Here is a 24,423-nt window from a genome sequence, read left to right as displayed (position 1 = left end):
TCCCATCGAGGCTCTGGCAATGGCACTGAAGGCCCAAATAACAATTTTGGTTTTTACAAGTGACTTGCCCATCGTAAGCCTTGTAAAGATAAACTGAAGGATTGTTAACAATAAACAAGAGTAGTTATGAGAATCTACTCGCACTTCATTTGTTTATTGCATTATTTGTTTGTAATTGTGTGCTTTATATGTTTTTTAGAAAATATCTTAGAAATGATTTTGAGTCGAAAACCTCTAGATGGTACCAACTATGAATAAGTGAAAAGCAAATTTTTGATATTGTTCTAAAACATGGAAGCTAAAATTTGTTCTGACAATACGAGGGCCATAGCAACCTGCAGAGGATGCGTCTTAGGAAACTAAGATGCATTTCTCAGATTAGGAAAGGGCAAATATGGTAGTTCGCTGCTATATTATTGTCCGTCTTTCCAACTCCTTGCAGAAGCAAGTGTACATGATTAAGAATGGAGTAGAAATGCTTCAGACTCTTAATGACATGTTTGCTGCGTCTAGCAGCTCTGCTAGACAGAATGCAGTCGGTGCAGGTTTTGTTAAGAGTCTTGTTAAATCCAAAGGGAAACCCAAGGGTGGTAACAAGAATAAAATGACTTGGTTATTAGTTGTCAAACCAGTTGCTATGAAGAAGCCACAAGGCAAGTTCTTCAAGTGCAGACTGAAGGGATACTGAAAGAAAAATTGCCCAGAGGTGATGAAAAGAACCAGACATGGGCATATCTAGGCCTGATCAGTGAATGAATTATTGATTCAGGAATCACTGATTATGTTTGTTACTCTTTGTAGTAGTTCAAACATAGCATACCTGTCAGCAATGGACATAGATATTTTAAGCTTGAAAATGGGAACTTGTGTCTGCATTTGCAGTAGGACAAGTTATTTATAAGACTATGGTTTTGGGTGACTGTTTGTTTGTTCCAGATTTCAAGAGGAATTCAATTATTGTTAGTTGTTTTGATTAAAACATGGGTTGACAATGCAATTGATTCCTCAGTTACATTTCGAAGTTCATCTTCGTCTTGTTTTGTTCTGGTACATTGTTTAAATAGTTTTTTTTATTACCTATGTCCTATACCTTTTTTTTTAAATTTGTTATGTTGAATGGAAAGGATGATGAACAAGAACTTTCACCAAAGAAATAAAAGTTTCAAAAGAAACATAACTTTGGCCTTTGTGATTGAGTCATATTATCTCAAGTAGGAAACATGTTTTAGTTAAAAGAGGGACTGAAAGTTCAATAATCTTTTAACTAACAGCTACATGTTAGTCCTATTTGGAAGGTAAAGTGGCCAAGCAATCCTACAAGGGTCAAAAAGGTTTGCGCAACTATTCAACTGGAACTGGTACATACTAAAGTATGTGGACCACTTAGCGTTCAGACCAGAAGAGGTGATGAGTACTTCATTATATGAATGTTTACTTTGGATTTGGACAGATGAACCAAGTGCGCCATAAGTCTAAAGCTTTTGGAAATTTCCAAGAGTTTTAGTCTGAGGCAGAAAAGCATGTAGGTGTTCAAATCAAAACACTTTGGTCTACTAAAGTGTTTGGCTACCTGTCTGGTAATTTCAGGTCTTACCTGATTTAAGAGGGGATTGTTTTCGTAACTGTCAACTCTAAGAACGCGTTAGTTGAATGAAGTTGCAGTATGCAAAAATCAAACATTTCTAGACTTGGTGAAGATCATGTTCAGTTATTCATCTTTGCCAATGTTGTTCAAGGGAGATGCCTAAGAGAAGGAAATGTACCTTCTTAACTTGATTCCGTCAAAGTTTGTTGTAAAGACACCTAAAGAATTATGGAAAGGGTGCAAGCCCAGATCAAACCATATTCGGATTTAGGGTGCCATGGCACACGTCCTACAACAGCAGTCAAATGAGATGAAATCTTGTATGGAAGAGTGCATATTTTTTGGCTACCCTAAGAGAATTAGGGATGATTTCTTATTTAGTCTTAAGGACAAGATAATCTAAGTGAGCACTCACATGATTTTCTTAAAGGAGGACTAGATAAGAAATTATAAGATCTAAAGTTAGGTTATTCTTGATGAGATTTATCTCAGATCAAGAATTTCCAGAATCTCTAGAAGCTTCATCCACTGTTCCCTTGATTGTTTAAGAGGGGATAGATATATCTCTAAGTGAACAAACAAGAGAACCATGATTGGAAATTCAACATGATAATATACAAGTGAAACTAGTAGAAATATTAGTATCACATGTAAAGGAACAATATCAAGGATAAGCGGATCCTCAAGAAATTGAAGATCCATCATTTGACCCACTCTTTGTTTTACCTATAAATACACAAGGTCTAGTGCAGTACATTCGTAGTGGGAGAGAACCTTGTTAAATCTCAAGTTGTTTCTTGTTGAGTGACATTGATCCTACTAGTTACAATAATGCACTAGAAGATGTTGTTGATCAAGTGTTGCTCAAGCTATGAACAATGAGATGAAATACTTGTATTTCAACTCCGTTCGGTCCTAGTAAAAACACCAAGAGGGGTAAAACCCACAAGGTGCATGTGGACATAAAAGGCAAAGAGAGGATGGACAGAAAGGTGAAAACCTTCAAAGCTAGCTTGGAGGCAATTTTTGCCAGACGCCATGCTTGAGTCTATCCAGATTCTCTTAGTTGCTATAAGTCTCAATTATGAGATTTCATTTTGGGAGTTGGATGTCAGGATATCTACATACAACAACCAAAAGGGTTTATAGCAAATGAGTAGGAACACACGGTATGCAAGTTGTGAAAGTCTATTTCATAGACTTAAGCAAGCATCCAGGTCTTGAAATATCAGTTTTTGATCAGGTTATCAAAATTTTGATTTTGAGATAACCTTGATGAATGATGTGTATTTGTATGTAAAGGATACAACGGAAGACAATAGCTTTTCTGGTACTTTATGTAGATGATATGCTCCTTATTAGAAACAATGTGGAGGTAATATCAAGCATAAATAGTTGGCTAAGTTAGTGTTTTGGTATGGAAGTACTGGGGAAGCCAATTATATTCTTGGTATAAAACTCTTATGAGGCCGGAAGAATAAGTTGTTGGCATCACCTCAGGCTACTTACATTGACAAAACCCAAAATTCAACATGAGAATTCTAAGAGAGAAGAATTATAATTCTCAGATGTGGAATTCATCTTCCTAAGGAGTGACCAAAGACTTCTAAGAAGGAAGAATGCATGAGCAAGATATCTTATGCTTTGGCAAAGGTAGACTCACGCATATCATGTTGGGCGTTAAACCAGACATCTGTCACGTAGTGGGAGTAGTGAGATAGTACCATTTTGAACCTAGAGGAATACTAGATTATTGTTAAGCATGTACTCAAGTATCTTTAGAGAACGAGCGATTATATGCTGGTATATTCTAGTGGGAGTCTTGAAAAGCTGAGTTTTCAAAAATTCAGTTATTTCAAGTGGATATTGACTCAAGAAAATCAACCTCGAGCTATGAGTTTTTCACTAAACTCAGATAGCATTAGAGGTGGATCTTGCAGACCCAGTTACTAAGAGTTTGCCTGAACTTGTGTTCGAGAGGCATGTTACTTCTTTGGGTCTTAGGAGAATCCCAGACTTGCATTAAGCAAGTGGGAGTTATTGGTTTTATTGTGCTCTTGGAATAAGACGATGAAACAATAAAATCATTTTCTGAATTTCATAAATAAGGTTTTATTTATTTATTTTGCTCACTATTTACAAACATAAAGGTCCGGATCAAATTGTGGAGTATATGATCATATGGATACGTTCATGGAGGACATGATCATAGGATCTCACAATTGATGAATGGAGTCACAGCCGTTAAATAAAGTTGAGCACTTTATTCAGGTTGCAATATTTTATGAAATGATTTTGTCCGAATCATTGTAAAATATTGGTGTGACTTAACATTCACATTGAAAGGATCAAGGAGAGATTTGATTAAGGTTGTTTTTCTGTCATAAGGTATCAAATCTCCAGTTAACTATAGTTATGTGATTGCTCTTAATCCTGAGTTTATTATAAATAGGTAATCAAATAGTTTTCATTCTTTGATTTACCAACGGGTGAGGTTCGATCTATTGACGGCCAATAACTCGGTATTTTGGGAGTGAGATTATTTGATTATCGGTATTTATGAGATAAACAACATGGAATTTGTAGGATATGTCCCCTTGATATGTTTCGGTATTTGGATATTAAAGAAACTGGCCAGTGCATGTAATCCATTAGAGAAACTATCATAGTCAAGGGAATAAATAATTGATTGAGTTACAGAAAATTTGTCAATCAATTATAGACATTCTACAAAGGGGCAATGCATATTCATGTTATAAGTGTTGTTAATCTTGGAGTTCAAGTTCAGGCTTTTAGTGGAGTAGCACCGAATTAGATAATCATTCGTTGATTATCAGGAGCCTTGATTAATAACAGATGGTAGATCCCCAAGCTAGCTTGAGACAAGGGATGGGGTATTTTTCGGATAGATGATGACTTATGGGTTACATGATCTTGGGTTTTACGACTCAAGTTTGTATCCAAAAGAGCAAGTGAGAGATTGTTGGGTTTGCTCTTTTACTAAAGCCCAAATGGGTTATTAGTATGAGAAGAGCCCAAGGAACCTAGAGCCCAATGAGCTAGGGTTTCTTGGAACCCATATAAATAATACCTCTTAAGTCATCAGCCGCGGGGAGGTCTTTTTTGTGAGAAAGAGGCAAGCTCAGAATCTAATCAGTGCCCACACACTTCCCCTTCCTCCTCGAGAGATAGTTTGGAAGATCTGCCACAGTCCAGCTTCAAGGAGGTTGTTCGTGCTGCGGCGCTGAGGTGAGCTGTTCGTGAAGAGGAATCCTACAAGGGAAGATTCTACACGAGACCTGCGCACCGAGAGGTAATTGTGAAACAAGGATGATTCGGTAAGCATACCAATGTACTAGGTCCTACACCGCTTCCGCATAAATCTAAGATTTCCTACAATAGTCGATCCATATCCAAGTAAACTTGTTTTTATCTCCAACAAGGTGGTTTTGTGATTGAAAAGGATTCAAATCCTTTCCCAACTACATGTAGTTTTTGGTTATTCAAAATTGTATGGCTTGGCTTACACTCGTAGGAATGATTTAGGTTATAAGTAAGCTTGAGTGGCCTTTGCAATGTTAGAATTTGAATTTAAGGGAAAACATTAAACACTTGTGTTGAGGAGCAACCTTTTTTTAACGATGATTACTCTCACACCCAAAATGAAATGAAAAAAAAAACTTTTAAAACCCAAAAAAAGAACATCATGGCTTCGAGGTGATTGACTCTTATGGTTTTAAGTTGCAGTTCATGAGTACAATGTTATTAACAAATATTGTGATTTTGAAGGTCTTTGCAACCATAATTGTAGTCACATCAGCTGTGTCTTGTTCCAAAATTTGATAATGGCAACACAACTACAAATTCAATTGCGATACGATTTAAAGGCTGGTTGACTATATTCTATGTATTTTAGGGGGGAAAGAAAAGCATCATATATAACACAATTTGTTTCTTTTAACTATTTAATTTGTTGCATTACAAGTCAAGGGATGAGGCTGTTGCAGTCATTGTCCAGGAAATGGGGCACTACAAACTCAATAATAGACTAGCATTGCAGCTAATTTAGAGGGTTTGTTTTGCATCTGTCATCCTTCTTTATTTGTTCTAAGATTCTGGCACTTAAAAGTTTAGAGTAAACACAAAATTTGTTTTTGAATGATTTTCGAAACCTCTGGTTTTTTAAATGTTATCAACATTTAGGTAGTTCTTAAATGATATAATATCAATCTGGTCTTCGTAAGAATAACTTTTGATTTTTGATGTTAAAAATGTGTATCATCTGAGGACTAAATTGATGTAATATACTTTCAATTACAAAAAGTGTGGCTTTAATATTTAATTATACTCTAGGTATTGTCACTGGAGCCCTAGAATACACACATTGGTTTATTGTTAATAATAATTCAAATAAATGGTTAGTGTTTCAACATTCAGGCCGGTGCTTGGAAAGAACTTAGGTTATGGACAAGCTCTTAAATCCGGTCTTTATGAATCTTCAGGTGATTATATTATTTTCAAAGTTTAACAAGAGTAAGACATGTGATTGCTCATCCATTATGTATTAACAATGCTCCATGTCTAATCTTCAATAGAGTACTATAGGCTCAGATACTCTGCATTCTTTTCCCGCAATATATTGTGAATCTTTGTAATAACTTACATGTAAACTTTGCAGGAGCAAAGTTCTTCTGCAGTGAACATAGATCCTTGGTACTCGGATTATAACTGGCTATTCTCATCCACCATTTGCAGATCAATGCTTGGCTGGATCTGATGTTCTATGAAACAAGTCAAACTCGGTGCTTCCATGTTCTCTTGCCAGGTACCAGCAATTCTTTGCACCTGGTTTTCAAACAACAAAAGTTGCATTTGTGTATTCATATTTTACACACGTATTGAGACACAAATCTTGCAATTTGAGTCGACGATCCAAATCCTTTCATACACCTCTCCACAGTCACATCACAACCACTTAATTTTGTTTTTTTAATAACATTTCACATAAAAGAAGAGTTGATTTCAAAGAAAAAAAGAAAGAAAATAAAGAATCTCTTTAGAGCTATATATGCAGTCTCAGAATACGTGTGTGCACTTTATTGTGTTGGCATAGAATACAGACAGCTCGAGCTCGAAGAAATTCATAAGCAGGAGTTTCTAGAATGACTTTCTTTATAACTAATCTTTTTCCTTTCATGTTAAGTTTATCCATTTTTTTCTTTTCTCTTTTCATATTATAAAGTGCAATACGTGGTGAATTGTTAACCACACCACACGTTTGATATCAAAGTCATCATATGCAACTCGTGAACTCAGAATGGAACGTGGTCGTGAGGTGAACACCAACCTAAAAGTGAAAGAAGCCCGGGTTCTAAAGGTTTAACGATTCAGGAAATGCGAGAAAATGAGCAAAGATCTCGTGACAAATCCAAAAAGCAATGAACTAGATATATTGCTTTTAGAGATCACGTTATAGATTAGGCTTTTACAGGTGGAACGATCAATAGCCAAGTAGCATGCCCATGATCTAGAAAACGCCATTTGAGCTTCCAAAAAATGTTTGTTCTAAGAACATAAATATCTTTGTATTTTAATACTGATTTGGTCACCTAAAAGATAATGCTTTCCATCCAGTCATGAAATCATTTGAGTACGTCGCTCACCTAAAAGGTAATTACATTAAAAACTTGCAGATATAGTGAATATAGACGCCTCAGACACTAGTTCAAATCAATACTTAAAAAAAAATCTAAAAGGTAGAAGAGTGGGAAACTTGGTAGTACTGCATTGCATGACATTAACTCTTTTACGTGTCTCATTACATTCCCATCATCCACTAATAAACTCAATACAAATAAAATTGCTATTTGCTGTTTGCTATTCGGTAGCTTAGCTAGCTAGGCGTAAACTCTAACTGTGATTCTGGTTCAATTCACGATTTGTTTTTGCAATTTTGATTGGAAAGGTGAAGACCCTTTTGTTCAAGTTTCAACATTGAACATGGCCACGAAAGAGTCAAGTTCTGCTGCTTCTGCTTCTGCTTCTGCTTCAGGGGATGCTAAAATCAAAAGGGTTCTCACTCATGGTGGTCGATATGCACAGTACAATGTGTACGGAAACTTGTTCGAGGTGTCCTCCAAATACGTACCTCCCATTCGCCCCATCGGCAGAGGGGCTTATGGCATCGTCTGGTAAGTGTTTCGTATCCATTCATAGGACCCCAAATGCATAAATTTGATATTTATTTATTTACTTTATGGAAATGATTTTATGTTCATTGGAACAACCTTTCATTCTAGTGCTGCTGTTAATTCCGATACACACGAACAAGTTGCCATCAAGAAGATCGGAAATGCATTTGACAATATAATTGATGCTAAAAGGACATTGAGAGAAATCAAGCTCCTTCGTCACATGGACCATAAAAATGTAAGTGCTCATCTTTTGTTTAGTTCATCTTTTCTTCCCTGTAAAGTGAGGACGTGGTTTTTCTAATATAATATGTTAGGAAAAACACATGAAGAATGTTTTCAGGTACAATTTTTTTTTTTAATAAGTATTAGTTATGTCATAACATTAGAAAACAATTCTCATAAAATATAAAATATGAGAAAAATTAAAGCCTTATATTTAACGTGTTTCTTTTTCTCCAATGTTAATCTGTCAAAACAAATTACAGTATTCCAAAGATTGAGCTGAAATTAATTACCTCAACAAGTTATTGACATTTTCTTGCCAGCAGTTCTGAGTGTTTAGTAAGAAACTTTTTTAATGGTCTATATTTAATGTGTTCCTTTTTTATGCATATAGTTCTGCGTAAATATAAATAAAACTAATCCTTGTCTATTTAAAAATAGGGGAAATGATTTCTGCAGAAGAGAAATGAATAAGTCCGTGGCAGATTTTTTTTTTCTGAAACATAAATGATTTTTCCTTAAAAACAATAATGATAAGAAATCAGATTATTCCGTGGGAACGAAGTCAATGAACAGTTTAATATATTTTAGAATCGACAAACCTCTGAAGCTAATTTCCACGCAATACAAATTTTATTTGAAAAAATGTTACCGAGAAGAAAGATTTTAAAATGTACATATGTCAATGGTAATGGACAATTTTTGACTTTTTAAATACCCCTCTCCGACAACTATCATGGAAGAAAAAAAAATCTTGTTTTCGGTACATTTACTGTACCTACATGGTTATATCCTTTTCAAAAGTAGTAAATTATTAGGACTGAATGGGAAATACAAAAAAAAATATGGATTCATCTGAGATGCAATTTTTCTAATTAGGGAAAATGGGAGGGACCAATTTCGATACTCTAGTGCTATAAAAAAAAATCCCTTGTAATTCTTTTATTTATATATATATATATATATATATATATATATATATATATATATACATATAATGAAAAAATATTGTCATTTTAAGATATTTATTGTCCTTATATTATTGTCCTCGTCTATATATATACCATGGAAAAAATATTTATTATTTTAAAAAATACACTGTGTGTCTTTCCCATATACTATTGTTTCGTGTATATTTGTGGAACTTATTCCCATTTATAATTACCTTTCTGTTTACATACTTACGATTGCTATCATTTTTCACAGATCATTGCTATTAAGGATATCATACGACCTCCCAAAAAGGAGACCTTTAATGATGTATACATTGTTTATGAATTGATGGACACTGATCTTCATCATATAATTCATTCTGACCATCCTCTTAATGAAGAACATTGTCAGGTTTGGTTATAATGATATTTTTGTATCTTACTTGTATGTCATATTTAATTTTTTTCAAAGCAAGTCTGTCTTGATAATATTTTGCTAACATAACGATATCTACCTCTAGTTACAAATAAAGATATAACCCTTATGTTTTTTTGGTTGAAACACATGCCTTAATGTTATATTAATTAAGGGGGAAAATAATGTGTTAGATTGGATTAGGTTTTGATATAAATAAGTAATATTTATGTAAAATATCCTGAGTCTGGCCTGATTACTAGTCTGATGTAGGTTAAATTATAGGTCTGACTTGACCTATATTCAAAATAAAAAATCTGACCTAGGCTTAGAACCTATTTAATTTGTTTAAACTTCTTAAGCCTTAATATCTATCACGAATTAAAAAATATAAAAAAATATTTTTTATTAATTAAAATTATTTAAACATTTATTTATTTTAATTAAAATAAATAATACTATTTAGGTGAACATGTAAACTCATAGATCGGGACTTATAAAAGTAGGCTTATAACATATTTCTAAATAAGTTATTCTTCAATCCGGAATCTGTTTTATTTTACTAAATAAATTAGGAAAAAATATTTATTTTTCTAAATGACATAACTTTCACAAAGAAGTGAGACCCACATCTTTATTTATATTTTTTCTTTCTCTCTTCCATGATCTATTTTTTTTCCACTTAAAATAACATAATTTTAGTTAAAAAAAAAAAAAAAACATAATTTTATATCTTCTAAAATGACACGTTTTATTCCATAAATTAGACTATAGCTGAGGCGCTGGGCCCATAAGTTCTTTGTCTTATGTAACCCCTTAATTAAGGTTATAAACTTTAGACCGAGCATATGTAGGTTTAGCATTCACATTCTACACAGAAAATGCTCTCGGTATATTCCACTTCAGCGTGATAGACATTTGCCTGCATTAACCAACAAACTCAAAGAACTACTGTAACATAGCTAGTCTTCTTATCTTTTGACATAATGTTCCCAATTCCCATTATAACCTAGTTTTGAAAGTGTGAAGTACGTAGGTAAGATAATAGATAACCTTGAAATTAAAATCTCTTTTCTTTATTATGATAAGACACAAGATGACAAGATTATCGCACAAGAAAACACCTCAAGAAGTTCCGAGTTATGATTTCTGCTTTTCATTGAGTTTGAAATTAAGCACAAAATTGATATTCCATGAAACTTCTGCAGTATTTCTTATATCAGCTGTTACGGGGGCTGAAATATGTGCACTCAGCTAATGTTTTGCACCGTGATCTTAAGCCCAGTAATTTACTAATGAATGCAAACTGTGACCTTAAAATCGGGGACTTCGGTATGGCAAGGACAACATCTGAAACGGATTTCATGACAGAGTATGTTGTCACACGATGGTATCGAGCCCCAGAATTGCTACTTAATTGTTCTGAGTACACCTCTGCAATTGATGTTTGGTCTGTTGGTTGCATTCTTGGTGAAATCATGACCAGAGAACCCTTGTTTCCTGGGAAAGACTATGTTCATCAACTAAGGCTTATAACAGAGGTACGGTTTTGGTGCTTCCATTGTTAAGTTATGGTCTGAATACATAGAATGAATTTTGAAGTTGTCCATAATGGATTGGACACCCTTCCAATGCTACAGTACAAAACCATGCTATTCTGATTCTTCCTGTTTCTTGTGTTTACCTTCCAGGTCTTAGTTATTATTAATTTACTATTGTTGATGAATGGCAGCTAATAGTTGGTTACATTGTATTAAGCCAATTTACTATGCACTGATATCATAGTCCATATTGAATCTTGTTACTGTCAAACGAATGTAAAGAATGCATGTAAGCTGATTTTATAGTTTGATATAAATTGATGGCTACAAGTTGTAACACCATACATACATTTTGTTTTCCTTTTTTGTATTAAAGTTAATAGGTTCACCTGACGATGCCAGCCTTGGATTTCTCCGAAGTGATAATGCCAGAAGATATATTCGACAGCTTCCACAATACCGGAAGCAAAAATTCTCGGCTAGATTCCCTAACATGTTGCCTGAGGCACTGGATCTGTTAGAAAAGATGCTTATCTTTGATCCAAACAAGCGCATTACAGGTATTCTTGTAGAATTTCAGTTTCAAGGTTAGATTTGTAGCTTGTTTATTAGATATAATTTCTCTCATTTGCTTCATATTTATGTAGTATTTTCATTTATTTGCAGCTGAAGAAGCACTATGTCACCCATATCTTTCATCACTCCATAACATCAATGAGGAGCCAGTTTGTCCCAGGCCTTTCAGTTTTGATTTTGATCAGCCAACATGCACTGAAGAGCACATCAAGGAGCTCATATGGAAGGAATCAGTGAAGTTCAATCCAGATCCACCCTGTCAGTAATTCTTATTTGTATAAATGTAACAAGATAAACCTCTTTCCCCTTAAAGACATTGCATGTCCATCGTCCAGATGATTTGCTAGGGACACGAGTTCACTTTCTTGTGATCTAGTCCTAAACCAACGAGGATATGAAAAGAAATTTCTCCTGGAAAATGGGTAATCGTTAAGAATGCAGTTGGATGTTACAAGCATTTATACAAGTAATAAAAAAATGCTGTATTATGCTGAAGTTTGCTTTAGAAGGGATAGGATGTTGGGGTCTTGGCAATTATCTTTAAATGCAGCTTTCCAGTTTCAATATTTAGATATGGCACCATTTGTTACATGTCTAAGATGCCTAGCTATTACGTATGGTGATTGGTGATTCTTCTTGTTTCATGGCTGAATTCGTTGACTGTGGTAAAGCGATATTTGCTAAAGTAACACCAAGAGTAGGATTCCTGTAAATCTGTAATAAGTCTGCATAATAAAACTATCTGCATATTTAATGCAGCATCAACGATGAAAAAAATTGCCTGCTCCTTATTTTACCTATTTATATATTTTGCAAGGTTCAGTTAACGCAAAAATAAAATAAAAAACAAATCAATGAATTTCACAAGCAGATAGCAAAAACGTGAATTATAATTGACTTGGTCTAGTTTAATTATTCGGGTTGCTCTTGTTTTGAATTTTTATAAGTCTCCAATGTTCTAAATACATTTTTGAAGTATGACGCTGTTTGGATTGTTCCCTTGAACCGAGCCATTCCTTTTGCAACGTTATACATTCCTTCTGTAAGTGCACGTTTGAACCTTGACATCTTCGATAGGCAAACTATCTTCTGGGAAGGTACATGCCCCATTATTCTTTACTCCCTGGTCTTGCAACAACAGATCACATGGCACAGGAGTCACATCACTTGAAATCCCAGCAACATCAGTGCAAGTCCATGGAACTTTTTTGGCCATCTTTGCTAGTTCAATGGTTACATTTGATATGCAGATTCCAGTAAATGGGGCACTGGATAGACCCTCCAGCAAAGCTGCCATAGTCACATTCTCAGCAACCATATCACGATAATTAATATTCTGAATCACAGGCAGTGCATTAGGATCATAGTTATTATCAGCATGAGATCCATAATTTCCTGTCATCCAAAATGCCCATTTCATTGTTTTCATTGTCATCCTTCTAACGTATATGTCCTTAACATAGCCTCCTCTCCCTACACCAGTTTTGATCCTAACCCCTGATTCTGAATTGATGGCTACAATGTCCTCAGCCCTTACATCCTGAATCCCACCAGACATCTCACTCCCTAAAGCAATCACAGCACTGGATGGAGAAATACAAGTGAGTCTTCTGATTACCAGCTGCTTCGTTGGCATTCCATAAGATATACCATACTCATCCCAACCACTCTTCACAGCTACACAGTCATCCCCGGACACAATATAACAGTCCTCAATTCGTGTGTTTGTGCACGAGTCTGAAACCATAAAACCTTAGTCAGTTTGGCCAAGTTGTGCTGCATTATATATTGTACCTTATGAGAAAACATATGGAGATGTTTACCAACTTACCAGGGTTGATCCCATCTGTATTTGGAGATGTCACAGGAGCAAGAATTGTAATGCCTTGAACAATAACGTTGCTGCATTCAATTTCTTATGTGAAAAAACTTGAAACAATATAGTAAAGTGTGATGCCTTTCAACAAGGTAGTTTGCAGTGTCATTGATTCAAGATTGATAATAGGCATAGCAGAGACAAAAAAGATGAACCTGCTATAAACAGGATGAACATTCCAGGATGGAGAATTAACCAAAGTGAGGTTGGATATCTGAACATTATCTGAGTACATAATCTCAATCAGGTAAGGCCGGGTATAATTCAGCTGGCCATTGTGGAATTTTTGCCACCACAGATCACCTTGTCCATCTATTGTGCCATTGTCCCCTGGAAATAAAATTGAATTCAATAACTAAAAGAAGCAAATTTTAAGTTAGATTATATTTGTAATCCCAAAAGCAAGAGTTCATTACCAGTTATAACCACATCTGTTAGGTTGGTTCCAAAAATTAGACTGCTAAACCTTCCACCTTGGGTGTCCCTCCCTCGACCATAAGATGGAAGGGGATCAATCACCGGCCATTCACTTTCATCCTAATACCAGAGTTTTTAATACAAATACAATATTAACACACTTAAATGACATCAAGTGAAGAATAACATTTGCATATTGACCAACAAGAGTTAAGCTATTAGACCTGAGAGCCAAGAATTACAGCATCCTTGTGTAGGAAAAGAGTGAAATGGCTGGTGAGATTGAAGCTGCCAGTTAACCATCTTCCTGGAGGAACATAAAGTTGAGACCCACCATTTGATGTGTATCTGCTCAGATAATCTATGGCTGTCTGAAAAGCTTTTGTGTTCAAAGTTGTTCCATCTCCAACCCCTCCAAATTCTGTCAATGAGGCACTGTAACCTCTGCAGCTCATAGCACGGTACTCGAAGTAGTCCATAACTGGAGATTTGCGGCTCTCAACTAGAGTCATGCTTGGCAAAGCAACCATAAGAGCTAGAGCTAGTAATAATAATAACACATCCATGACCTGTCAAATTTCACATGTCAAACAATTCATATGTATCCGAAGATATCAGAAAGAAGAGGGAACACTACCCGGTTTTCCAAGGTTTCATTCTAGAGTAGACCACAAAAAAAACATCGGAAAAAGGAGGTACTATCCTACTGTACTTAATGCAATGATAGAAAGCAGAGAGTAAAATGAATTTGTTCTTGTACCTGTGTCTTTTTTTGAGAGAACCGGAACAGAATTGGGGTTGAGCTATTGGTAAGAAATTGTAGGTATATATATATATATATATATATATATATATATATATGAGGCAGGATTCTTTGACACCGGTGTCAAATTTTAAGTTTGACACCTCATCTGAGAGTCGTTAGATCGAAAAAGATCAACGACTCTGATTTATAAGTATGTGACACCATTGATCCTTTTTAATCTAACGGCTCTCAGATGAGGTGTCAAACTTAAAATTTGACACTGGTGTCAAATGATCCTATCTATATATATATATATATATAGAGAGAGAGAGGTAGGATCCTTTGACACCGGTGTCAAATTTCAATTTCGACACCTCATCTCAGAATCGTTAGATAAAAAAAAATCAATGGTGTTACATGCTTGCAAATCAGAGTCATTGATTTTTTTTTATCTAACGGTTCTGAGATGAGGTGTCAAAATTGAAATTTGACACCAGTGTCAAAGGATCCTACCTTATATATATATATATATATGGGAAAAGTGTGTATAATTTTGAAGGATGTAAAATTGTGTCATTTTAAGAGAGAGAAAGAGATAGATAAAGGAGGAAAGAGAGTTGACAAAAAAAAATAAAGTTGTGGGTCCCACCTCTTTGTGAGAGTGAAAGGATGTAAGTTGTGTAATTTAAAAGTATAGACATTTTTCCCTATATATATATATATATATATATAGGGAAATATAAGAATTATGTTGCAGGAATGACACTGTTCATTCCTGCAACAAGGATCCGCGTCCGTATCTTAAGGATACGGCGTCGTATCTTGATTTTGGTCTGACTTTTTTTTTTTAAGCGTGGGACCCACACTTGATTTGTGTGTGCAGGAAAGTGCTCTGATCATGTCATATGACATAAAGCGAATCCATATATATATATATATATATATATTGACCATTATTTTTTGCTTTTATTTGTGTTCCCACTCCCCAAAATAAAAAAAAAATCATATTTGTCACGTGATAACAGGAAAGTGAGTTGCAAGGTGAGGTTAGCAAATTTAGTCCATCTAGTTCTTTTGGACTTAATTGGATAGTGAATGAAAGGGTAGATATAAAGATTAAACAGAAATACTGGATCCCATTATTACATTTTAGTTAAAATTTGTTCTAAGCTCAAATAGAACGTAGGTGTATCAGATTGTCAAGAATGTATTACTAGACTAGATTTCAGTCTATGTGTAAGGTTAAATTATCTAGTAGGAGAATTGTAGTTACAATTACATAAATTAGATCTTCCAAGAACAAAAATTAAGTGCTCTCATTATTGTGTTCGAAAACTGAGGAATCTGACTCAGCATCTGTTTCTGAGGTGAAGCGGGGATTGAGGGAAATAATGAATTGGCATGTGGATTATGAAAAGATACTCTCAACAGAAAAGATTTGAAGATATGATTCCATCATTATAATGTTTGAGCGCACTGTTAATATATAATGCAAGGCCATCTTCAACTCATTTTATTCTCTCCCTAACGTGTGGTTCTCCTTCACTAATCCCCCACTTACATGTACGCACAAACATATACCTTTGAAGTTTTAAGTGGTGCACTATCGGTTCCGTTTTAAGCTTTAGCAGAAGAGTGGGATGGGCAATAATAGACTATGCCGTAGTGTGCATCAATTTGTGTCTTATCTTCCTCCAAATAAAAATATACATGCATGATTTACCTGCCTCTATTGTTCAGCATATCCATTTTATTGATGAGAGATATAATAATACAAAATTATTAATGTTATCTTTATCTATCAATTTAATTTTTCGTGCTGAATTAATTTTTTTTTATATAATATTGAAATTCGTGACCAAATAATCATGAATTTCTCCGTGTCCCGATTCTTTAGATAATAGTATACAATTTCTTTAACATATTATATATTATCCCTCTAATGGACTCTTGTGAGGTTTTCCCGTGCTATGCTTGTATAATCGTAGTAGTTTGCCTTGGCCGGTTATGGGTATTGGGTCGCAAGTAGCATGTTATTGTTGGGGGAGGAGGGTCCACATTTGTCACGGAACTTCGTCATAACGTGTCTACATTACCAACCATATGCCATCTCGTGAATATTTCTAATCGCAGAAACAAGATGCCAGTGTCCTCATGATAAAACTTCTTCACGGGCCAAATTTCAATTTCTTGAGAGAATCTTGTTGTTCACTTTCCCAAGTAACCTTTAAAAATTATGAGATTCACATTTACTTCAAAAAACAGAATAATGTTAAGGATAGGAAAAAAGAAAGGAGAAGTGTGTCATTTTAAAAGAGAAAGAGATAGATAAAAGAGGAGAAAGAGTTGCCAAAAAAATAAAGGTATGAGTTTCACCTCTTCGTGAAAGTTAAAAGATATAAGTTGTGTCATTTAATAAGATAAACACTTTTTCCTAAAAGAAATATTAATTTTATGAATATTAAAAATTTAAATTATTAAGATCGATCAAATTAATTTATTTAGAGAGAAAGAAACTATTATATTGTATAAATTTAATGGACAAAAATATCTCTAGTAAAAGTAATAATCAATTTGTATTTTATTTCTTAATTTCTTATTATACAGAATTTAATCAATAACTGTTAGCCATTTAATAAGGATAAATAAACAATTGACAAAGATTAATATATATTCAGAGATTTTCCTAATTTTATGAATATAATATATAATTTTATTTACTATCATTAACCATTCAGTGAAATCAATAACCATTCACTAACAACAAGTAATAATAATTTGAAAATTTCTTCCTAATAAGAGTATTTTCATCTATAGGAAAAATATATTGGTCCTTCTCTTAAGTAAATTTTGTGCGAAGCTTTTAATAATTTATACTTTTTGTTTGTTTTAAGATTAAATATTTTTTAGCTGTCCTTCACGTTAATTTTTCCTGTTTTGTAGAGAGAGAAAATCCCATCTGAAGAAATCCAATACTTATTGTCATGTGATTAACATTTCACGAAGTATTAACAGAATTAGATATGACCGGTTGCCTTAAAATAAAATGGAAAATATGATATTAAAAGAAGGAAAATATAAGAATCATGTTGCAGGAATGACACTGTTCGTTCCTGCAACAATGATCCGGCAACGTATCTTGAGGATACGGCGCCGTATTCTGATTTTGGTTTGATTTTTTTTTTTAAACGTGAGACTCACACTTAATTTGTGTGTGCAGGAAAATGATCTTGTCATGTGACATGACAAGAAGCAAACCCTTAAAAGAATAACGATAGCGGGTTAATTATACTAACTAAGATTTGATTTAAAGTTTATTTATGATATTTTAAATTTAATCCAACAACATATATATATATATATATATATATATATATATATATATAGAAATACAATTCACTTTTTAAGTTGTTGTGTGAGATTATGATTTTATATTTTTCTAACTCGCATTCTCATACGAGAGTTCATTGGGCTTGAAGGGTAGATAATTAACAGGCTCACGTATTTGTGTTAAGAAACTCAACAATACTTAATTAATTATTAATTAAATAGGAGATGGTGAGGATCAAATCCGTTATACTAAGACTTTGATACTATATAAAGAATCATTTTAACCCAAAAGTTTAAACTAATGTTGTCAAACTCGAGTTTCTATGTAGAAACGGAAAGGGGTGGGAGAAACGTAAAACGTAGAAACGACACGAAACGTAAAGTTTATACTTTCTACTACTTAAGGTCAAGATACAAAATTATATATATATATATATATATATATATATATATATATATATATATATGCATATAAAAAAAAATATCACATAATGAACATGTGCGTTGAGCCACTTGTCTATCTAAAAAAGAATTTTTTTTTAATAACCAAGTATCAAAATTATAAACAGTGATAACTAACAAGTATCAAATAATGGATAAAAAATATGCTATAACTACTTCATACACTCTGCAGATTTTGGATCATCACTCAAGATATAATTCCACTTCTTTCAATGCACACAATAATCCAAAAATACAAAACGATTCTCATAGTATAACTTATAAAAGACATGTATCCAAACAAAAAGATATCAAGATATTGTGCATATGATTTGAGAGAAACGAAAATTGGGTTTTTTTTATTATTATTTTTTTAAAAAATCTGTTTTAAGTAAAAACGGTAAAAACGTACGTTTTTACCATTTTTACACGGTGTTTTTACCAAGGACAGTTTTACTTGCGTTTTAATACGCACCACTCTAGTAAAAACGTAAGTTTTTACGTTTTTACACTAGTTTTTGACAACAATGGTTTAAACTGTTGAGTGAGGTTACATTAATGGTTTCATATTTCTCTTATAATATATATATATATATATATATATATATATATATATATATATATATAGAAAAATGTTTGTCATTTTTTTTTATTTTTTTTTGGTACATAGTGTTTGTCATTTTAAATGACATAAAGTTGTGTCATTTTAAGAGAGAGATAGACACAAGAAAATATTTTTTTATTTAAAATTTAAATTAAAAAAAAAACACTCACTTTCTCCTATGATTTTCATTCCTTGTGTCTATCTCTTTCTTAAAATGACATAACGTATTTGTGTTAAGAAACTCAATAATATTTAATTAATTATTAATTAAATAGCAGATGCTGAGGATCGAATCCGTTATACTGAGACTTTGATACCATGTAAAGAATTATTTTAACCCAAAAGTTTAAGCTGTTGAGTAAGGTTACATTAATGGTTTTATATTTCTCTTATATATATAAATATATATATATATATATATATATATATAAATGAATTCAGCATTTTTTTCTTTTGTATATTTAAAAATGTTTCCAATTCTTGCAAAAAATATTGAATTTCTCTAATCCGTATATTTAACTTAATGGTTTTTTATTTTTTTTCAAACGGGAGTACCTTAATACGAGTTACCTGATTTGTTTCAAGCTTTTAGGACTAATCTAGATCCCTCACATTGGTCAGGTGCTCTTACTTTTGGGCCAATCTAATACAATCTACTACACAATCCAAAAAATTACCGGAAAGCCTCGAGGCCTAAAAGGCCCCAACAATAAACTTTGTTGTCCTAATGTACTCTTATTCTGGGGCTTTTCGGCCTCGGTTGTTTTTTAAATATAAAGTTATCTGCATTTTTCAAAAATAATATTAATCAAATGCGGTTAAAGTCTATGACAATACACCAACACCCATTGGTTCAAATGGTAATATAATACCCCGAATAATTAAATTACGAATTTGAGAATTTAATTAGGAATTATTTCATGATTATGATAGAGTAATTGGATTAAAAATCTAATTGTAAGATTTTAGTCACTTTTCGGAAAAAAAATACAAATAGTGAATAGTTTCGTATATTATTGAAAGTTTTGGAGTAAAAATACAATTAAGCAAAAGTTATCCTGAACTTAAAAATAGCGTATGAAAAAGCTATTTTTATGAGGTTTATGAGTTAAAAATGCATGTTAAAAATGTTAAGTCATTGGTTAGAAGAATTAAATATGAAAGGCAAAATAATAATTTAGCAGAAGTTGCCCCGGATTCAGATTTAATGATGTGCGATACACTTTGCTAAGCCCATTGGTCTAATAATTGTAAACTAAATTGGATGATTAAATGGATGAATGGCAATTTTGTAATAAAGAAATGGAGCCATGGGCAAAATGGTCATTTGACCAGGAAAGATATTTTGTTAAAATATCTAAATCAATATGCACTATTCAATTTTTTTTTTAATAATGCATTCATTTTTCATTTTCTTTCTTCCTCGTCGGTCTCTCTTCTTCCTTAGCCGCCTCTGCCATTTTCTTAAGCTAGAAAACTCATTTGAAATAGTCATCAAAATGCTTAGCTTTCTTCATGGAAGTTATGTAGTTTGTCAAGTGGAGTAAAACCGATCAATTAGTTTCAAGATAGGAGCTTTGTGGAGGAAGAAAAGTCACTATAAAGTTGGCTATCAAAAAAAAAAAAGTCCTTATAAAATTTAGGTGAAATTGGTGTTCTTGGTGTTGGTATGAGTGATTCAACTCCTTGAAGCTAGCAAAGTCTTCCTCCTAACCTTCTAAAAGGATTTAAGGTAAAGAAACTCTACTTATTTCAACTAAGGGAGGTAAGACCTCACAGGGCAAGAGACCTATATAGAGTGTACAAGGCTCAGATTCTAGAGGATGGATGTTATTTATGTATATAACCATATTTTGAGAATTATGATGTATGATCATATTTTGTATAAGATAAATGGCATGTAATTTTGTATAGGATTGTACAATTATGAAAGGCAAGCTTGTGATTATGATGTGTGTTTAATTCCATATGATTGAAAAAATATGTTTTGTAATCCCTAAGTGTAGGAGACTTGTATATGACAGATATGGCATGGTACATTGTGAGATGTAATCAATAATTAAATGACATGTTTATGATGTGTGTTTAATTCCATATGATTGAAAAAATATGTTTTGTAATCCCTAAGTGTAGGAGACTTGTATATGACAGATATGGCATGGTACATTGTGAGATGTAATCAATAATTAATTAAATGACATGTTTATGAATGTGTTTTATGTTTATGATGTAACTTAACACAACTTCACTTTCCTACACACACATTAAAAAGGCGGGGTTCACATGTTTTTCTTTCTCTTTCATTATTTCACTTTCTCTCTCCCTTTTATTGTGTGTGTTGGAAACAAAATTTAAGTTGTGTAACATAACATTAATAAACCCTTTATGAATTGTATGTATAAATGAATGAAGTATTCAAATACTTGCGGATGACAATGAAGTATTTGATTACTTTTCGAGTTTTAACGAATACTCATGCTATGAAAGGCCTAAATCCACTTATAGTGAGTTGTGGTGTCTTGATAAATGTTAATGGAACTTAACTACTTCAAATATAATTGAAGGTCTAAAAATGACAAATTATCATGGAGTAATGAAATGGTTTAAATATAGTACAAGTTATATGTGTTTAATGAAATGTGGAAGTCATATGAAGTAAGAATGAAATAAAAGTGATATATTGCAATAAGAAGGATGTAGCAGCTTAAATTATAATAAAAGTGTTATATTTAAATTAATGAAGCAATTAAATAATGATACATGGTAATACATAAGGAAAGGTAAAAGTAATTCACATATTTACTTAGGTGTAATTGTGATTTTTATAATATAATCTTTCACTGAATTATCAATTATGTTGCACTTAATATTATATATAATGTTAATATTCCAATTCGAAACAGGATGTTACAAGTAAGAAATTTGTTTATCTTAATTAGAGATCTCGAGTTCGAACCCGAAAATAAAAAAAAATGGTCTAAAATGATATTGAAAGAGCCATATCTTATAATGGGTCTGACAAATCTCGGATAAAATAAAAGTATAAGTGGGACCCACAGGTAAGAAGAGAGAGAAAAAAGAGTGATGAGACCTAACCTTTTTTTGTTTGTGTAGGAAAATTGTTTATCTCATGTAAAATGAGATAAACATAACCCATATATCTAAACAAGTCGACGAGACAATACATATTGCGAAGGAGTGCAAACAAAATGAGTAAACATAATCCGGTCAGAAGGAATTGAACTGCCTTTACTTAGTGTTAGGTTATACACAACGTGGCATTCTGTTCAAAGAGTTTCAATTTTTTTTTTTTTTTTTTTGGAGATAAGTTTCAAAAGTTTTTATCTATAATATGTGCGTGGGTATACTGTAAAAACATATTTAAAATATAGCATTTTTTTGGATAAACCACAATTTTTCTTAAGCAGAATTATATATGTACCACTTAATTTTGAAGTATAACATTAAAATTTATGAACAAGCAAAGGAGAACTTTCCTCTCTTTAATTAATGAACTGTATCCGTTGCCACGACTTGACGCTAGTTCTTCCCTTGCATAATAAACGACATTTTACTCTCCACAAAATAATCATCAAGAATATTAACGATTAAAATAAGGATAAATATAAATGCACGAAAAAAATCTTTTCAAATTTAAAGATAATTAGTTTATTACAACACCATTGTAGAGGTACACATATGCCTTGCTAATATATACTATTTAATGATGAAATTTGAATGATTTCATCATTAATAAGTGCTAAATGGAGTAATAAGTATAAAACTAGGTATATAATCTTAAAATCACTTATGTACATTACATACTGTTATTATATATTAAAAACCCCGGTAGAAAACAGTGCTAAAATATGTATTCGTTAGCCCAGGTATAAGATTTCACCCCCAATTTATTCAAATAAAAAATAAATTGTAATCCATGGGGAAATTTCCTTAAAGTTAGAATTCATGTAGTAATAAGACCCTATCACATTAGGGATTGTTAATTTGTTGCTTGTAATTCTCTGGGAAAATTAAACAGTTCAAATTTCAGTTACTTGAAGTGAATAAATCGAATTTTAATTGTTTAGAATTCACAGATTTAGCTCGTAAAAAATCTGTATAAGAATCATTCCGAGTATTTGAGTTAAGCTTTTAGTTAGCTGCCCCCTCCCCCCAATCCTATTGTCTATCAAAAAGGAAAAGAAAGAAAGAAAGTAAGAAGCTTCTCTCCAAACATTTATCAAGTGTGTGGTTGCGAGTGTTTTTACTTTCTGGAATAACGATCGATGAGGAGGAAGGGGAATAACTTGATGAAGAAAACGGAAAGCGCACACATAGAGTTGTGAACTCTAAATTAACTTTGAACTTGGAAGTTTAGTGATTGTGCCAAGAAGAAGAATAAACTATAAAACTTAATGAGATCCACGTAAAATTAAAATGGAAGTGTTAGTCACTGATATATTACTATCTCTACAAGCAAAAGTAACAATCTGATACTCATTAAAAGACTTAATATACAACCAGTGAATCAACAACAGAAGCTCCGCAATTAACATATATAACATATGAAGAATTAAACAAGTTCCGTGCCAACTGAATTTAAGTATATGATATGAGAAGATCAACCAACATAAAACTGAAAGTTACAGCAAAAATATAATGTTTACATATCCTTGACACATCTGATTTCACTGATATATAAACAAACTATCAGAGATCGAAAGCACATATTGATGTATTACTTAATTGTTGATACTTCTTTTCAGAGGCATCACTACCAGGGAATTCCATATATATATAAAAGAAAATGTCACTTATCTCCAAACAAGTACCCAAGCGAGGAATGTCCACCAGGAACTGATTTGACTCTTGTTGAGGGGCGATCCTGAATCATTATTAATTTGTTGATGTGGAAAGGATTAATTTAAAAAAGAAAAGAAAAAAAGATGATTAACAAGGTTGAAACTTGAGAGAGATTAATTAATTGGTAACGAATATATTATGATATCATAACTAAATATCTCTAACTAAGAAGCTTACAGTTAGAATATTTCCCAAGTGTTGGCCTTGAGATCGGTCAATAACTTGGCTGGTAGAAGAAGCACCATCAACAGGGTGCTTGCCGTTGCCGTCGCCGTCTCCACCGTCGATATCAATGCCATACGGTGGCAATGAAACTGTCTTTGGCGGCGGAGGAGGCTGACTTGGCTGCTTCTCCTCTGATCCAAACAGGTATTTCAAAGAGCTCTGTCCACCACCACTGCTTTCACCTCTACTCATGATGGCTTACCTTCAAGATCTGTGCCACTGCTACCTAATTATAATTGATTTATTAAAGGCAAACACTAGCAGGGGTAACCCTAAAAATATATAGACCGGCAGTAAACAAAAGTATGTATAGTGTTTGGGAAAAAGTTTGTAAATCTTTGTAATTTATTCTTTTATCACTTATATTTTTATATTTATTTTTTTATCAATTATTTTTTATGATTTTTTTCCATCCAAATCCACCCTTAACAACGTTAGTAATTGAGCTAACTTATCC

General features: G+C 32.9%; 3 protein-coding genes across 4 annotated transcripts; 1 reads left to right on the top strand and 2 right to left on the bottom strand.

Moving 5' to 3' along the window:
• Positions 1-7,205: 7,205 nt before the first annotated feature.
• LOC133284791 (mitogen-activated protein kinase homolog MMK2-like) lies at positions 7,206-12,219 on the top strand. Of its 2 annotated transcripts, none has more exons than XM_061481871.1 (7): positions 7,206-7,255; positions 7,551-7,776; positions 7,885-8,014; positions 9,208-9,345; positions 10,557-10,889; positions 11,266-11,449; positions 11,556-12,219. In XM_061481871.1, exons 1-7 carry the CDS (start codon positions 7,222-7,224, stop codon positions 11,729-11,731), a joined length of 1,221 nt encoding a protein of 406 aa, XP_061337855.1. In that variant the 5' UTR covers positions 7,206-7,221; the 3' UTR covers positions 11,732-12,219. The 2 variants fall into 2 exon arrangements, with proteins under 2 accessions (XP_061337855.1, XP_061337856.1); XM_061481872.1 differs by lacking the exon at positions 7,206-7,255 and adding an exon at positions 7,327-7,341.
• A 149-nt stretch (positions 12,220-12,368) lies between these two features.
• Positions 12,369-14,538, bottom strand: LOC133284771 (probable polygalacturonase). Its single transcript, XM_061481849.1, has 7 exons — positions 14,519-14,538; positions 13,983-14,327; positions 13,758-13,878; positions 13,497-13,671; positions 13,297-13,367; positions 13,116-13,202; positions 12,369-12,962 (listed from the first exon to the last, which is right to left on the bottom strand). The coding sequence occupies exons 2-7, from the start codon at positions 14,322-14,324 to the stop codon at positions 12,493-12,495; spliced, it is 1,266 nt and encodes a 421-aa protein (XP_061337833.1). The 5' UTR covers positions 14,325-14,327; positions 14,519-14,538; the 3' UTR covers positions 12,369-12,492.
• Positions 14,539-23,688: 9,150 nt separating this feature from the next.
• LOC133284756 (protein SPIRAL1-like 5) lies at positions 23,689-24,158 on the bottom strand. The gene is made up of 2 exons (XM_061481822.1): positions 23,919-24,158; positions 23,689-23,763 (listed from the first exon to the last, which is right to left on the bottom strand). The coding sequence occupies exons 1-2, from the start codon at positions 24,156-24,158 to the stop codon at positions 23,689-23,691; spliced, it is 315 nt and encodes a 104-aa protein (XP_061337806.1).
• Positions 24,159-24,423: the final 265 nt, after the last annotated feature.

This window comes from Gastrolobium bilobum, unplaced genomic scaffold, assembly GCF_033153095.1.
Source record: "Gastrolobium bilobum isolate Gb01-03AN ecotype WA unplaced genomic scaffold, APGP_CSIRO_Gbil_v1 utg27505, whole genome shotgun sequence".
Taxonomy (NCBI): domain Eukaryota; kingdom Viridiplantae; phylum Streptophyta; class Magnoliopsida; order Fabales; family Fabaceae; genus Gastrolobium; species Gastrolobium bilobum.
This window is presented reverse-complemented; position numbering and strand designations above follow the sequence as displayed.

Excerpts from the sequence above, each read along its gene's own strand:
- LOC133284771 (XM_061481849.1), bottom strand. The coding sequence starts at position 14,324 with ATGGATGTGTTATTATTATTACTAGCTCTAGCTCTTATGGTTGCTTTG. Across the intron at positions 13,879-13,982 it reads CTGTAATTCTTGGCTCTCAG|GATGAAAGTGAATGGCCGGT; the intron begins GTCTAATAGCTT and ends CTCTGGTATTAG. Across the intron at positions 13,672-13,757 it reads AACAGATGTGGTTATAACTG|GGGACAATGGCACAATAGAT; the intron begins GTAATGAACTCT and ends TTTTATTTCCAG.
- LOC133284756 (XM_061481822.1), bottom strand. The coding sequence starts at position 24,158 with ATGAGTAGAGGTGAAAGCAGTGGTGGTGGACAGAGCTCTTTGAAATAC. Across the intron at positions 23,764-23,918 it reads ACTTGGGAAATATTCTAACT|GATCGCCCCTCAACAAGAGT; the intron begins GTAAGCTTCTTA and ends ATAATGATTCAG.
- LOC133284791 (XM_061481871.1), top strand. The coding sequence starts at position 7,222 with ATGAAATCATTTGAGTACGTCGCTCACCTAAAAG. Across the intron at positions 7,256-7,550 it reads GTACGTCGCTCACCTAAAAG|GTGAAGACCCTTTTGTTCAA; the intron begins GTAATTACATTA and ends TTGATTGGAAAG. Across the intron at positions 9,346-10,556 it reads TTAATGAAGAACATTGTCAG|TATTTCTTATATCAGCTGTT; the intron begins GTTTGGTTATAA and ends AAACTTCTGCAG.